General features: G+C 43.7%; 1 protein-coding gene across 1 annotated transcript in view; it reads right to left on the bottom strand.

Moving 5' to 3' along the window:
- Window positions 1-3217: 3217 nt before the first annotated feature.
- Window positions 3218-13936, bottom strand: part of ANK3 (ankyrin 3) — a 211589-nt gene continuing 200870 nt past the window's right edge. Inside the window, exons 44-47 of the mRNA XM_062001483.1 lie at window positions 10200-10283; window positions 10018-10077; window positions 8099-8191; window positions 3218-4591 (exon numbers count right to left, since the gene is read on the bottom strand). Of these exons, the coding sequence (XP_061857467.1) occupies window positions 8123-8191; window positions 10018-10077; window positions 10200-10283 (213 nt within the window). The 3' untranslated portion in view covers window positions 3218-4591; window positions 8099-8122. The remainder of the gene's footprint in view (window positions 4592-8098; window positions 8192-10017; window positions 10078-10199; window positions 10284-13936) is intronic.

Genomic DNA, 13936 nt, shown 5'->3' on the forward strand with positions numbered 1-13936 from the left:
TATTATAAATCTTTGCCTTTCTCCAGGACTTGGGGTCAAATAAATAAAGCCAAGCACAATTAGCATACTGTGTTTAGCATCAGCAGTTATGAAAAATGTGACATACACATAAGATTTCTCTTGAGTAGCTCAATTTTTCTGTCCTTTGCTAACCTTTTCCTCTCCCAGTAATGGACTATTTTTTACTTCAAGCACTTTGGAGCAGGCTGAGTCTAACTTTCCCTCCTTCCCTCTCCTTACTCTACTGTCTGTGTCTCTGTCGGGAAACTGTTGTGATTTCAATGAAGAATATTTTCCTCCTTACTATCATAATCTTTTCTCTCCCTTGCTCTCTCTGGGGTTAGAGGAGAGCTAAGTCAGGAGCTCTTCCTTCTCCAGCCCCCTTGAAAATGGGTCTTTTTTGCATCCAACCCCCTCCTGCTGCCCCTTGGCGCACAACCCCAGGGCCAAGGATGCAATGGGTCAGTAGTAGCCTTTTCATACATCATAGTTTGTAGCTAGGACATAAACCGAGCCCCTTGCCAATACTTTGCCCAGCATCCTTGCCCCAGCCTCAGCCAGGCAGCCAGGCCCTCTGTGTTGCACCCACCTTCTTCCCAGGCAGCCACACCCCCTTCCCTCCAGCCCAACCTTCTCACACTGAGCTTGCTGTTGTTGCATAGTTAGGTGATAAAAATTGCCACTGCAATGAGTTTCATCAAATTTGACTGACTTCTGACATCCCAAGGAGGCCCCAGTTATAAACTCCTTCCATGGTGAGCACAGAGAGGTTTTTGGGGGCATGTGCCCTGCACGCCAGGCTGCAGCAGCCCCCAGTACAGTACGTCTTCATTTTCTGCAGAGTGGGTGCTACAAATAAAGCTCATGTTAAACAATCCCCCAGGAAATTAGCATTAATTAGCAGGGTTCTGCAATCCTGCAAGCAAATGCCATTTATCCCACTAATATCAGCTCTGCACTATGGGTGTTCTTAGAATTTCTGACATTAAGTCTATTACCAACCACAAATAAAATGTAATTGATATTCTTTCAGAAATGGAAAAAGTACAGTAGGATTCTCTGCAGCATTATTATTGGGTAGTGCTAAATCAAATATCAAAGGATGAAAAGAACACTGTATTTAGCAACTGAGTTTATTTTAATATGTGCAATAAAAGTCCCATGACTTACAATTTTGCTTCTAATGGGAATGTTCTCACTGGAGAAAATATGAAAAAAAAAAAGAAGACAAAAGCTCACACTTGAGGTAGAGCCCTCACTTGCTCCAGGGCTGTCCGAGCTGTTTGCTAGTACTGGCAAGATTCCTGTTTTCCTTCTCAAATGACCATTTATGCTTCAACCTTGTTTTTCCTAAATATCCTGTGCTACCATTAGAATCAATACACTCAGTGCAAAACAAACCAACCCCCACAAAATCCTGTTTGTGCAACTTTTAATGTGAAATCTTAAACTTTACAAATTTGGCTACAGAGTTCCCATTCTGACCTTCACCATCTCCATTATCTCAAACTTCACGGCAGGCAGCCAGTAGTGACAGAGCTGGCCTGCACAGCAGGAGCTGGAGGACAGGGACCTGCCAGGAGTGAGGGGCTGCCCTGCCTGGGCTCATACAGCACTGGCACAGATGGCCTGAGAGGCACGTCAGCCGTGGTCACAGCCTGCCCAGGGGCTGAGTACTACCTGTGGCAGGGGCTTGCTGCAAAAGCATCCTCGGGAGCCTAGAAGTAGGCTTGCAGCTACTTATGGTGGCTGTCACGGTCAAGACCAATTTCCTGAGCTTGAAGTTACCACATAAATCACCAGCAGTGGTAGGAGACCTGTTGAGGTTCCCTTATAGCCCTCTGCTACCTCCACAGGCAATCCCACCTTTCTGACTACATAAAGAGAGCTTCTGCCTGCCAGAAGGACTGTTTCTGGTACAGTCATAGCTTTCCACCTCATCGGCATCAGGTACTAACGGGAGACTAGGTAGAATGAAGAGCCGAATGAAATGCTCCTTTTTACATGCTATTTACAGAGAGGTGAAATGAGGCTCTTTGGCAGCACCGCTCCTATCTTCCTGTTTGTGATCACCACATCCTTTGCTTCCAACTGTAAAATTGTCACACAATATGAAATAGATACCTTCACACACCATTTACTAGAAACGTTCTTTTTCATCCAGCTGATCTGGGTTCTCGTGAGCAGGAGGTAGGCATCTGGATGGCAAAGTCTCCAAGAAGATTACTGCTGTTGGACCATGACCTGCAATAAGATGTGTTTGCTCTCCAGTGGCCTGGTGGCATTTGCCTTCCAGGCTCTGGTGTAAGGACCTGAACCATCCACATTGAACATCCTGATCTCGGTAAAATGTGGATTGCGACACAGACTGGCAGCTTACCACCACTGCTTCAAAAGCTGGCAGCCTTAGTAACTCAGGAGCATTGACAAAGCAACCTGTTACATTCTCCCAAAGCCAAGTGCTTTTCACCACAGTCAGGAGAGCTTTGCCGGCTGACCCCAGGTGAGGGCCGGTTCCTGTGTGAGTCAGCAGATAACCAGCAGCAGGCTGAGTTGGATCTGTAGCAGTGGTGCTTCCTCAGGTGCCAAGTTGGAGTAAAATGCATCATCTTCCTGTAGCCTTGAAAGCCAGGTAAAACTGAACCCTGAGTAATAACAATTCTTTATTACACCCAAGCAGAATCCTGCAGTCCAGAGCAGTGAGTGGGTGCTGATGCTGCCCATAAAACTTTGTTTTGGCAACATTTCATATATATAGTGGTCCAACCACCTATAATACACAGAAAGCACATTCAACATACAGGAGATGTACAATTTAATGTCATTTTGTGTAGCGAGCTGGTTATTAGTCTCACTGATACGCACTGGGAAAAAACCTGCTTTTGGTAGCGCTTTTCCTGGTCCTCGATGGAATGACAGAAATTACAGGAGGTCCGGAGTTAACAGGTGTTGGAGAAGAGGCTGCACATACCCCTGTTGCACAGGTCCTTTCCCCACGCCCGAGGAGGTCTCCTACATCCCAAGGAGATGGGTTTCCTTCATTTTGCTGAGAACAATGCGGGGAAGATAAGGAGGTGATGAGACAAAAAGAGGAAAAGCAGCAAAAAGCCAGGGGCGGCTAAGGGCTGGCTTGCGAAGCCACTCGTCTGTAGGATGCAAGAACACCGCCAAATACACATTATCCAAGAGTTTTAACACAATTTATTTTATGCTTAAATAATCAACTAGATCATCCAGTGTTTGTTGTTTTCATACATATGTAATTAGAGCTATTATCAATGAATGCTGTTTCCATATGAATATAATCAACAAATTAAAGTATTTCACCAAAACCCAAATAAAAATGCCCTTTAAAACACAGCAGCCTTAACAACCTAATATTACACTGCTAGGATGATTACAGATGATTGGCTTACTGAAAGATTCTACATCTTATAGCCAGTACACAATACAGTAATAATTTTACAGCGTGCTGCCAGTCTATTAGCTAATAATTTCTCTTCAGTTCATTTAAAAATATCCCAAACTTGTGCTCCTTGGAGCATCAACCCACTTCTAAAGCTGCAAGCATTACCCCCGTTATAAAGTGAGAACAGATAACACCCCCCTCCCCATAATGCAACTACTGTATATGTTATGGGTTTTAGGTCATTTCATTGAAAAATTGGCAACAGCAACAAATATTAGATGAAGGGCTTTGTGTTTACAGATAAAATCTTATTTTTCATGTTGCGGTATAGTGTTTGCAAAACTGGAAAAGATTTAATCAAAATAAGGTGAAACACATGCATCAAAATATTAGTACTCTGAAGAAAAATTTTCACAGAACTACAGAATTCCTCATTTTGGGAATCATTTAAATTTGCAGCAGATTTTAAAGATTTTTTTAAAATCAAGCTAGCGTTTTTGCATATACAAACATTATAATTGCTAATATACAAGAATCTGTGAAGATACACCCAGAATATCCCTGTAGGTGCAGCCATTTGAGACACCTAGCCTGCTCAATGCATTTGCAATATTCTGTTTGTGATCGAAAAGGCAGTGCCTTATCAACATTTATTCTATTTTGTTAGAATTTATACAGTGTTATTTATTTACAGCAAAACTATTGATGTTTAAAAAAGAAACAAATAGTGTTTTATACCCTGACAGTTTGGGTCCGAGAAAAATAAGGCGAGCTGTTGTGGATTTTAATAATTTTAGTGTCTTTCCATGGTTGAACCGTTTTGTCTTCGCACATCCTCTCTGGCCACAGGAATTTATTTCTTGTGAGATGACATCAGACTGCTTGAAAGAAGCTGTTAACAGCATGGCATCTTGTATATACACTGCATTGGCAACTGTGCGCCCTCCAATCCCGTGAATGAACGTGAATTTCCATGCTCTGTAAATTGGCTCATGCTAAATTAACTTTTTTTTTTGGTTGGTTTTTTTTTTGTTTGTTTCTTTTTCTTTTTGCATAAAAACCATGCGGTTAATGTGTGGAAGCAGCAAACACACACACACTTTTATAGGTGAATGTTTAATTCCTGTTGATTTTTCTTCTGTGAGTGTCCCTCTAGAATACTGGCAGTAAAAGCACACGGTCCTATGGAGAGAAAAGAGAACACGAATCGTTTCAGAGTATCTCATTAGAATCTATTTGGTGTCTTTCCCTGACTGAACAGAAAAGTTCTAATTGGCACGATGGAATTCTGCAATGGGATAAATCACACATTTTCTTGGCAGGTAATGGCATTAGCTGAGCTCCCAGCATGAGGGGAAAACGCAGCTGCAGATGTCCACGTTGCTCGTGAACTGATTTACAAACATGTATGCAACATGCCGCATTTCATCACTACGGACAAAGTACCAGCTCATCAGAGCTGACACTGCCAAGGAATGGCTGCTCTCTACAGTGGAAGAAATGGCATCATCTCCAGAACAGGAATGCTGCTGCTTTCACAGCACGTTTTTATTCATTGTTCATAAGCATCCCTACAGCGGTGGAAAACCAGCACTCCCTGCACATCCAGCTCTGCCAGATCCTAGAGGAAGGTGACTGATAGAGCCAGGAGTGCAAAGTCCGGCCTTTCAGAACCTTGGCGAAGGACAAAGCAAGGAACTTCTAGAGAGAGTCCAGTGCAGGGCTGCTAAGATGATCAGGGGACTGGAGCATCTTTCTTATGAGGAAAGGCTGAGGGAACTGGAGCTGTTTTGTCTGCATAAGAGGAGACTGCAGGGGGATCTCATTAATATCTAAAAATATCTAAGTGGTGGGTGTCAGGAGGTTGGGACATCCCTTTTTTCTATAGTAGCTAGCAACAGGACAAGGGGTAATGGGACGAAGCTGGAACACAAAAAGTTCCATTTAAACATAAGAAAAAACTATTTCACTGTGAGGGTGAGGGAGCCCTGGCACAGGCTGCCCACGGAGGATATGGAGGTGCCGTCTCTGGAAGTTTTCAAAACCTGCTTCAATACATTCCTGTGTGATCTGATCTAGGTAGACCTGCTTTGGCAGGGGGGTTGGACTACATGATCTCTAAAGGTCCCTTCCAACCCCTACCATTCTATGATTCTGTGATTCTATGAAGATGAGTAGCTTCATCCATCTCCTCACTGGCTCACATGAGTGGCACCAAGGAGACTGGGAGTCCAGCTCTTGCTCTCTCACCTATCGAAACGCAGCCACACAGCCCATAAGGACAGCAAGTTCCTTACATGCCTCATACAGCAGAGATGCCTTGCAGCAGGGAGGCAGGGAGCAGACAGACAAATGCAAAGGCAGAGGGGAGCTGTTGGAGCTGTGGACTGCCCAAGGTCTGGGCACAGGGACACCTGTTGGAGTGTGGTTTGAGCACTGCTGTGGGATTGGGGCTGGCAAGGACGTGCCTGTCTCCTAATTAGGGCACAGATCCATGCACATTCCCCAGGGGAGCTTGCCCTTCTACACCTGAAACAGTTTGTCCTTGCCCACATCCACAGTTGCCATAAATCCATCCTGCTGCTAAAAGCTGCCTATTCACGTTGCAGCAGTCATGCCAGCTCACACAGTACCATCCTGCAGAACTGCATGCAAAAGTTCTTGGCTTTTCCTTTCAACCTGTATTTTGCAACAGGTTTTTTTTTTTTTGGCAACAGTGATAAAGACTTTTTTACAGCAAAAGCTATCTAACATTGTGGCTTTTTTCAAACATTCACAGGAAAAGCAACCCTTCTGCCTCCCAAATAATTTTTTTTGTCTTTTATGATCAAGAAACAAACTAGTTTTCTATTTGCCTGTGCAATTACATCCACCTCTGCATTTAGATAAAATATTTGCAGTAGATTCTTGACTGGGCTCACAATTACCTAATGCACATTTGGTCATGCTTATCGTATCAAAGTTTGGCCCACAGAGATTAACCTTATGGGACAAAGTTCCCCCTGAGCAAAGGTTTACTATCCAAGGAAGACTCTCTGAGTTCCTCAGGGGCTCTAGCATGGAAGACTTGCCTACTGGAAATCACAGGAGAAATGCATCAGCAGTTATGGGAGCAAATCTAGTTCTGAAGAAGTCAGACTCTGGCTTTGTGAAGGTCAGAATATGTTTCATACATTAGGCAAGGGCTGCCTTATAAACACCATTTTACTTTGAAATTAAATGTTACCCTCGTATCTGAAGTGTGTGTTGCATCACAATTGTATGCCAGCAGGCTTTTTATCTGCACTGCTTATAGGGTTCAACGCCCCATCTTGCCTTCAAACTCACAAATTTCCACCGGTTTCCCCCTGTAGATTGACAGTGGAGAAGCAAGGGAGCCAACCTGGGGGACAATTTCATACAGGCAGCACCATCCCTTTGGCTTGTTTTGCTTCTGTATCCTTGAGCTCCATGAAGAAGAAAGGCACACTGAAAGAATCACCTCCCTTTTCAAAACATTAAATATTTTGGGAGTACGCTGAGCAGCAAGCCATGTGGAGCAGTATTATTCTGTTAGCACACGTGGGAAGGCTCTCAATAAAAGCAGGAATTCAGGAGTCGTGCTAGGTGGATGTATTAGGTGCTTCCCAGATGCTGAAAGCATGCCAGTTGCCTCCCAGAGCTCACGCCTTAGGGCTTGATGCCAAAGCTCTCAGCTGGATCCTATATACTGAGTGCTGCTGGTCTCAAACGGCACCACTCAAATGCACATGCACAGAACACCCATGTGCTCAGAGAGCTCTAGGGACTGCCTTACATTGCAGCAGTTGGAAGGGACTGCTGACTCAGGAGAGGCTCTGCTTCTGTTCTGTACCTCCACATCACTACTCGATATGTTTTACAGGTTCTGTTTATCCTGCTCTTAAATCCTACACTCAATCCTATACCGGACGTATAGGGAAAGGATTACACACAGACCCACACTCCTCTGCCCAATTCCTAAAACCCACCAAAGTTAAGAAAAGCTTTGAGTAGAAAAAAGACATGAACCTGGTATACATGAAGCTGTGTCTGACAGACCAGCACTGACAGACACAGACAGGCACTTTTGGTGGGTGGCTACAGCGATGTAATTGCATCGTCTGGTTTCATGGTGCTCTAGCATGCTGTTACAGAGATCCTGCAATGGTGTCTCAGCCTGTGCACTTGGTTTTAGTTTGGGAAGCCCTTATACTGTCAACTGCTGCTTTGCTACAACCATTAAGGCTGGATCAATAAAATTCACAAGAAACTTTTGGTAAGGATTATTGTTGGCAAATATTGAAACACTTCACTGTTTTTTTACAAGGACTGACTTGGATTACTGCCTTTAGATCACATGCTCAACAGTGAAAGAAGCCTTTCACTCCCAGTAGATTTACTTGTGAGCAGCTTCACTATTTGTTGAGTTTTAGGAGTAGAAAGTGCCATGGATTACAAACACTAGACTGTAAAACCTGCAAAAATCTTACAAGTGCCTCAGTTTTGTTTTCCTCTCTGTTCCAAAAAGTAAAGCTCAGTTTCTACACATGAACTCAAGGTCATCTGCTTACAAGATCAAGGGCCATCTATTCAGCTTTATGGCTCAAAAGCAACAAGGTAGCAGGGGCAAGCCATTGTGTGGGTTGCTGCCATGGGCTTTAGCAATGGAAGAAAACAGATCACACTGACCGTTCAGTGGTCGGCCTTCAGCTTTCAAGAGTAACTTTTCTTCTCCACGTGTCTGACTTCTTTCTTTGTCTTAACCTTATAAGCTTCTCCCTGCTTTAAAGGAAAAGTATAAACATTAACATAGTCTGCAGAGAGTGCTCCTAATTATAAATCTGCTTCCAAAACAGGCTTCACATTTTAACATGATAGCTGTAACATGATAAGTAAAAAGCAGTTAAATCACATTAACACTTCATTTCAAAGACACACACAATCTACTTATCCACTCTGCTGAGCTGCAAAAGCACAGGCCTGAAATATCATCTTCAAGTAAAAAGAAAACCACAGGTCTACAATTTCAGCATGACCACTGGGCTGGAGTGCAGGACTGGCAACCCTCGGCACAGCCCCCACCATCAACTGCAGTGGGAATCAGCACCACAGTCAAGGAAAATAACCTTTCCCAACTGGCCTCCTGGGTCAGCAGGGACTGGAGTACATTTTCAACACCATAGGCCTCGGCTGCTGTTATGATGTTTCACAACATCTGTGCTTTAATGTGAGCAGGTTAGTAGCGGAGCAAAGGGGGGAGAGGAACAAGGCAGCGAGAACGACTGCTGAAGCAGCGCAGAAGTAAAACCAATGGCAGTGACAAGCAGTGCAGGTTCTAGTGTCTTTAAAATGGCAAACCCTAAAATATAGTTCATTTGTGCCCATTAGAAGTAGCTCAATAATCATCTAAAAATAAATACTTGAGTAATCACAAGCCTCATTCACATCAGAGAAATGCATCTGTTTATGTATGGTTATTGGCAGAATTTACCCCTCGGGTGATTTGCAGTGATGTATTTGTAACTATTTGTAGTTTCCACCTAATCTAATCTGGTGAAGCAAATTGAAAATGTTTCCCCTTTGTTGGGCAGGATTTATTTTTTCCCTGATAAAGGACTAAGTAAGAAGGGATGGAAATATGTTTGTTTCAATTCTCCTGTTTCTGTGTGCCCCCCATCCCCCCTTTTCTTTTTTGTGGGTTTTTTTTTTCCATACCAACAGAGTATTTGTTATCTGTGTTTGTTTCTGAATCTGCTTTCACTCAGACAAAAATTCCATTAACCCCAATGACAACTTTGCTGGAGCAAAGACCTCCCAGGGCCATGCGCTGGTGAACAAGGAGTGAGCTCCTCTGAAGCCATTTGTCTCCAGAGGTGCTCCTTGGGATGGGGGACAGCTCGAGGCACAGCCTGCCTGCATCTGCCCACAGCCCCAGAGCCCCTGCAAGATGGCCTGGGGCTTGCTGGGCCACAACAGGACTGGCCCTTCTCACTGCCCTCCTGGTCTTTGAGGGTGCTGAAGCTGAACACAGTCCAGCCCTTCATAAAGGTTTCCAATTCTAATTGATAGGGACGAAATCCTGTCTTGGTACTTGTTTGTAGAAGATACAAATGCTGTTTGTGTTGCCCTGAATCATGCAAACCCTCAGACACAGCACAAGGATATTGCACAGGTGAGAGAGAGGCCAGTGGGGACCAGACTGCAGCTCATGCCTTTGGGCTGGTGGAAAAGCAACACACTATACTTACGGGTGTAAGGCACAAATTCTGCAAGGGCTTAGCCAAACCCACAGACGTGGCTCAGCCTGATAGCACAGGACCGCCCCAAACCTATGGTTTAAGCCTGCTACCTGTTACACAGAAGCAGACTGTGCTTCTGTGCTGCCAGAATTCAGCTAGGCCTCCTTGGCACAGCCCCTGCCCACACACAGCATGATGTGAGACCTCTGCCCCCTTCCCCAAACACACAACTTGTCAGTAACCATGAGCACCGCGCTTTGCCAAGGCTTCTTGTTAAATGCAAACCTCCAGCCCTTCAGCAGCACTTTCTAGCAGTCAACACAACCCTTTGCATCTACTGTTATTTCCTGGTAGTCCCCGTTCCATTACCATTTCACCAACTTTCCTCTCATGGGGGATAACAATGCGTCTTACTACCTTCCGGGTGATCTGTGGGAAGCAATAGATGAAAAGCATTGTTTGGCTTTTTTTCCTAGATTCTAAAGGGAGAAAGTATGTTAAAAGAAGTTACTTGAATGCAAAGACTGAGCAGTAATGTAATTCATGATTACTTTTCTCGTGACGACGTTGCCTTCTTCGTCGGTAAACTGTTCCTCTGTTACAGATTCACCAGGAATGTTTTTTGCTTCCTCACCCTAAAGAATGTGTTATAAGATTAGCAATATAGCCTATATTCTGCCAAACCCACACATATTTCCACACCAATCCAAGCAACACGCACATGCCAGCTTCAACTTTATATAACAGTTTGCTCCGTGTCACACAAAGAGTATGAAAGCCTTGCTCATTTAGCATGCCAAAACCTGTGCTTTTATTCTACAGAATGTGTCCTTAAAGCCTGCAGTGAGCTTCAAGCTCTTATTAACTAATTTATAACATGAAGCTCTCTGGGCAACAAATGATCTTGTGGTCACTCTGAGTCCTATGAGATGGAGGCACAGATTCCTGCTGATATAATCTCTAATCAGACATCTATTAGCTTTTCACAGCTTCTCAGTGCCCAGTGCATACAGAACCACGGTCTAATGCCAAAAAAAAAGGCAGGGGGAAAAACTGGCATTTAAAAAGACAACTCTGCCTATACCTTTCTAAACAAACACATAAAAGACAAGGCTCCTCAGCATTTACAAAATGGAGAAAGATATCTTAGGTGATCCTTCTCCTGGAACAATAAGGCCTGATGCTCTGCCGAGGAGCTTCGGCAGTCTCGTTCACGATTTACTGGGGTTAGCAGCACTCCAGTCATCGCTTCTTGGAGGACCAGCAATTTATAGGACTGGCATAAATAAAAGTAAAAGCAGTTTCCTAACTGCTATGCTAGTGACTTAATACCACTACAAGGATTATTGCTCAAATTATAAATAAATGACAATACTTTAAGAGTCTAAGGTTAGCTGGCAATCACGAACTTCTGTTTCAGAAGAACTTTGACAACTGTACCTCATAAGGTCACGCTTCCAAACCTGAGCACTGAGGCACACGCTATATTTGATGCTTCTAAAATATCAAACATTTGTGCTTATTTATTTCACATAAATAAACCAAACACAATAATAAGGTAGCTGGCTTACACATTACAAATTTCCACACATATTTAACTTGCTTTAGCAGAGGGGTAGACTAGATGATCTCTAGAGGTCTCTTCCAACCTTTACCATTCTCTGATTCTGTGACAAACAATCTTTTAAAGAAACAAACAAACAAAAATCTTCTTTTTTCTCCCCTTAACTCACTGTGGAAAAAATGTCAACTAGAGGGAGGAAGTAGAAAGAAACACTGTATAAAATGTGTTATATCAATATTAACAAAATAATATTTGAAGTGAGATTATTACAGCTGAACATCAAACTTTCATAATGCATCCACATACTAAGCAGCACAGGGCAAATATAATTCCCATTTCATGTGGTCTTTATGCTCCGTGGTGGTCTACATAAGTTCCTGGCACTGCTCTATAAATGAACAAATACAGTGATGCTATGCTTATTTTTTAAACTGTTTTCCCTACAAATACAGCTTTTAAAATATGTACCGTATAGGTAGGTTTGTGTGCTGTTTCTAAGCTCTAAACCAAATAAATCTTTCCTTTTGTTTACAGGCTATTTGCAGCCTTTTGCAAAGCCATGCTTTTTCACTTTCCTCGCTGCAGAGGAGCTGCAGCAGACAAAAGCCAGAGGGGAGTACTGAAGAGCAGAGTCCAGCGCTGCCGCTAACCGAGCCCCCCGTCATCATTTCTCATTATTCAGAAGTGCAGAATTTTTGCTGATTTCATACTGAAAGCTGTATTGAAATCACAGCTTGATATTTAATTAAACTGGTTTGGATATTTTACATGTCTTTTTCTGTGTGATTTCACAGACTATATATAAACTGTAAAACTTGCTGAACTGTGATGCTTTAGGAAGCACCACTGAGAGACGGGTAGGCCCCCAGCCAGGCCGACGGCTCTGCGTAGGGACATAAAGCATGAGCTCCTGTGTCTGAGACAGCCCTGGGGCTGAAAAGACCTAGCTGAGGTTCTCAGACCTGGCAATGCTGGCATCCCTGCAAGAAACATAACTGAACTGCTGCTGAAGCCTTCAGATGGCTGCTGAAGCCTTCAGATGGGACCTGAGCTGGGCCTGTTACAATCCATTCTCCAGGACCCTGCTGAGGAGTCACAGGAACGAGAAATTATATACCTGCCTCATGCAGGTGGAGGGAAGTAAGAGGCTGCCCCAGTGAGTGGGGCCCCAGTGATGCAGCCTGCTTCTTCCTTTCTCTTGAGCGAGATGGCAAAAACGAGAACAGCATGGGGACTGCTGCTGTGGCAGGGGGAGATGACTGGGTAAAGATTTTGGGAACTGAAAGCTGTGGGGTTTCCTGGCCACAATGAAATGGGGTAATACTGATTCTGGAGACTCAATACATTACTCAGAAGTGGAGCAGATGGGGATCTAGCTGTATGGTTTCTTTCCTGTCCTCCCACCTGTGGGCTTAGAGACTTTCCAGTGCCTTAAGGAGCAGGAAGGAACCCTGGCTCAGACATCTCTACCACTCCATGGAGCATCGAGGTATGGAGAGCTTTCCTCTCATGAATAGGATCTTCAAAGCCAGTACAATAAAACCCATGAAAAACAACAACATGGCCGGTAGTAAATTCACCAGACTGCCTGGCACATCAGTAGTGCTTGTGAATACTGGTCCTTTGAATCCTCTCTGCTGCTATGGACTAGGTTATTCCTTAAAACAAGTTAGTGAGAATTACTGTATTCAGCTTTAAGATGAAAAATGTATCAGTGCACTGAAAGATGACTCTTAGAAGAAAATGCAGTTTTAAAGATCTGGTGAATCTTGTTTTTTAATTAGCCACATGCTCCTTTAAGCAGAGTTTAAGGATAAATGCTGTAAATACTCGGCAGTCAGCACGCATGAAATGCAGCTTTCACAATCTCTTGCTGGTGGGTTGTTAAACAAATTGCAGGAGGGCTCATAATTGGCAGGAGGTAGATCTGATTTACTGATGTTTCTAATCCCGTGCAGTTAAAAAGATGGGTGTCTGCTAGGAAAAAAACACCCTTACCCACTGGCGGTTTTACTTGTCAGATCTCAAACTAGCTTTGGGTTAGAGTGACACATTAGATGACCTTGTCAACAAAAACTGTTTTTAAACACAAAGCTGGTGCATATGCGTCACAGCTAAAGAATAAAATTCTTTCTGCTGCATCATATTTACGTGGGCTGCATTTTACCCTTGACCAGTTGAAAGCACTGTCACAATACCGAGAGCTTTAGAAAGGCAGGGAGAAAACTTAATACCGCGATTACTGGAAGCTCGATTATATCCCTGGGACTAAACCATACAAAGGCTGCAGTCTGCAAGCCTCAGCCCCTGAACATGCCAGGAAGCTTTGCAAAGCAGAGTGCTTTAATATCACCCTGCTCACTGGAGTGTAGTCCTGCCAAAAGCGGATGGTATCCTTTCTCTGCTGCACTCTAGAGCAGGAGAAGCAAAGACCAGCTCCCTCAAAGTCTTCCGCCAGCTCCACTGGTTGCCCTAACAGTTATTTGCAGATTATGGGTGTTCCCAGGGACCTCCAGATAAATGGAGTTATACAGTTGGTGCTGTGGTATTGTGCCAGAGTTCACTGCAGATTTGTCAGAGCTCTGGTTTTCTTTCATGTTTGTTTTGTTACCAGCAGGATAACAGTCCCTTTTATTCCTCCTGTACATCTAGTGGTGTTGTAACAGTGAAGAAAAAAGGTAGGGCTAGATGTCTCTTTAAATGCAGAAGAAAACAAGCAAGATG

Source organism: Colius striatus, chromosome 8 (assembly GCF_028858725.1).
Source record: "Colius striatus isolate bColStr4 chromosome 8, bColStr4.1.hap1, whole genome shotgun sequence".
Taxonomy (NCBI): domain Eukaryota; kingdom Metazoa; phylum Chordata; class Aves; order Coliiformes; family Coliidae; genus Colius; species Colius striatus.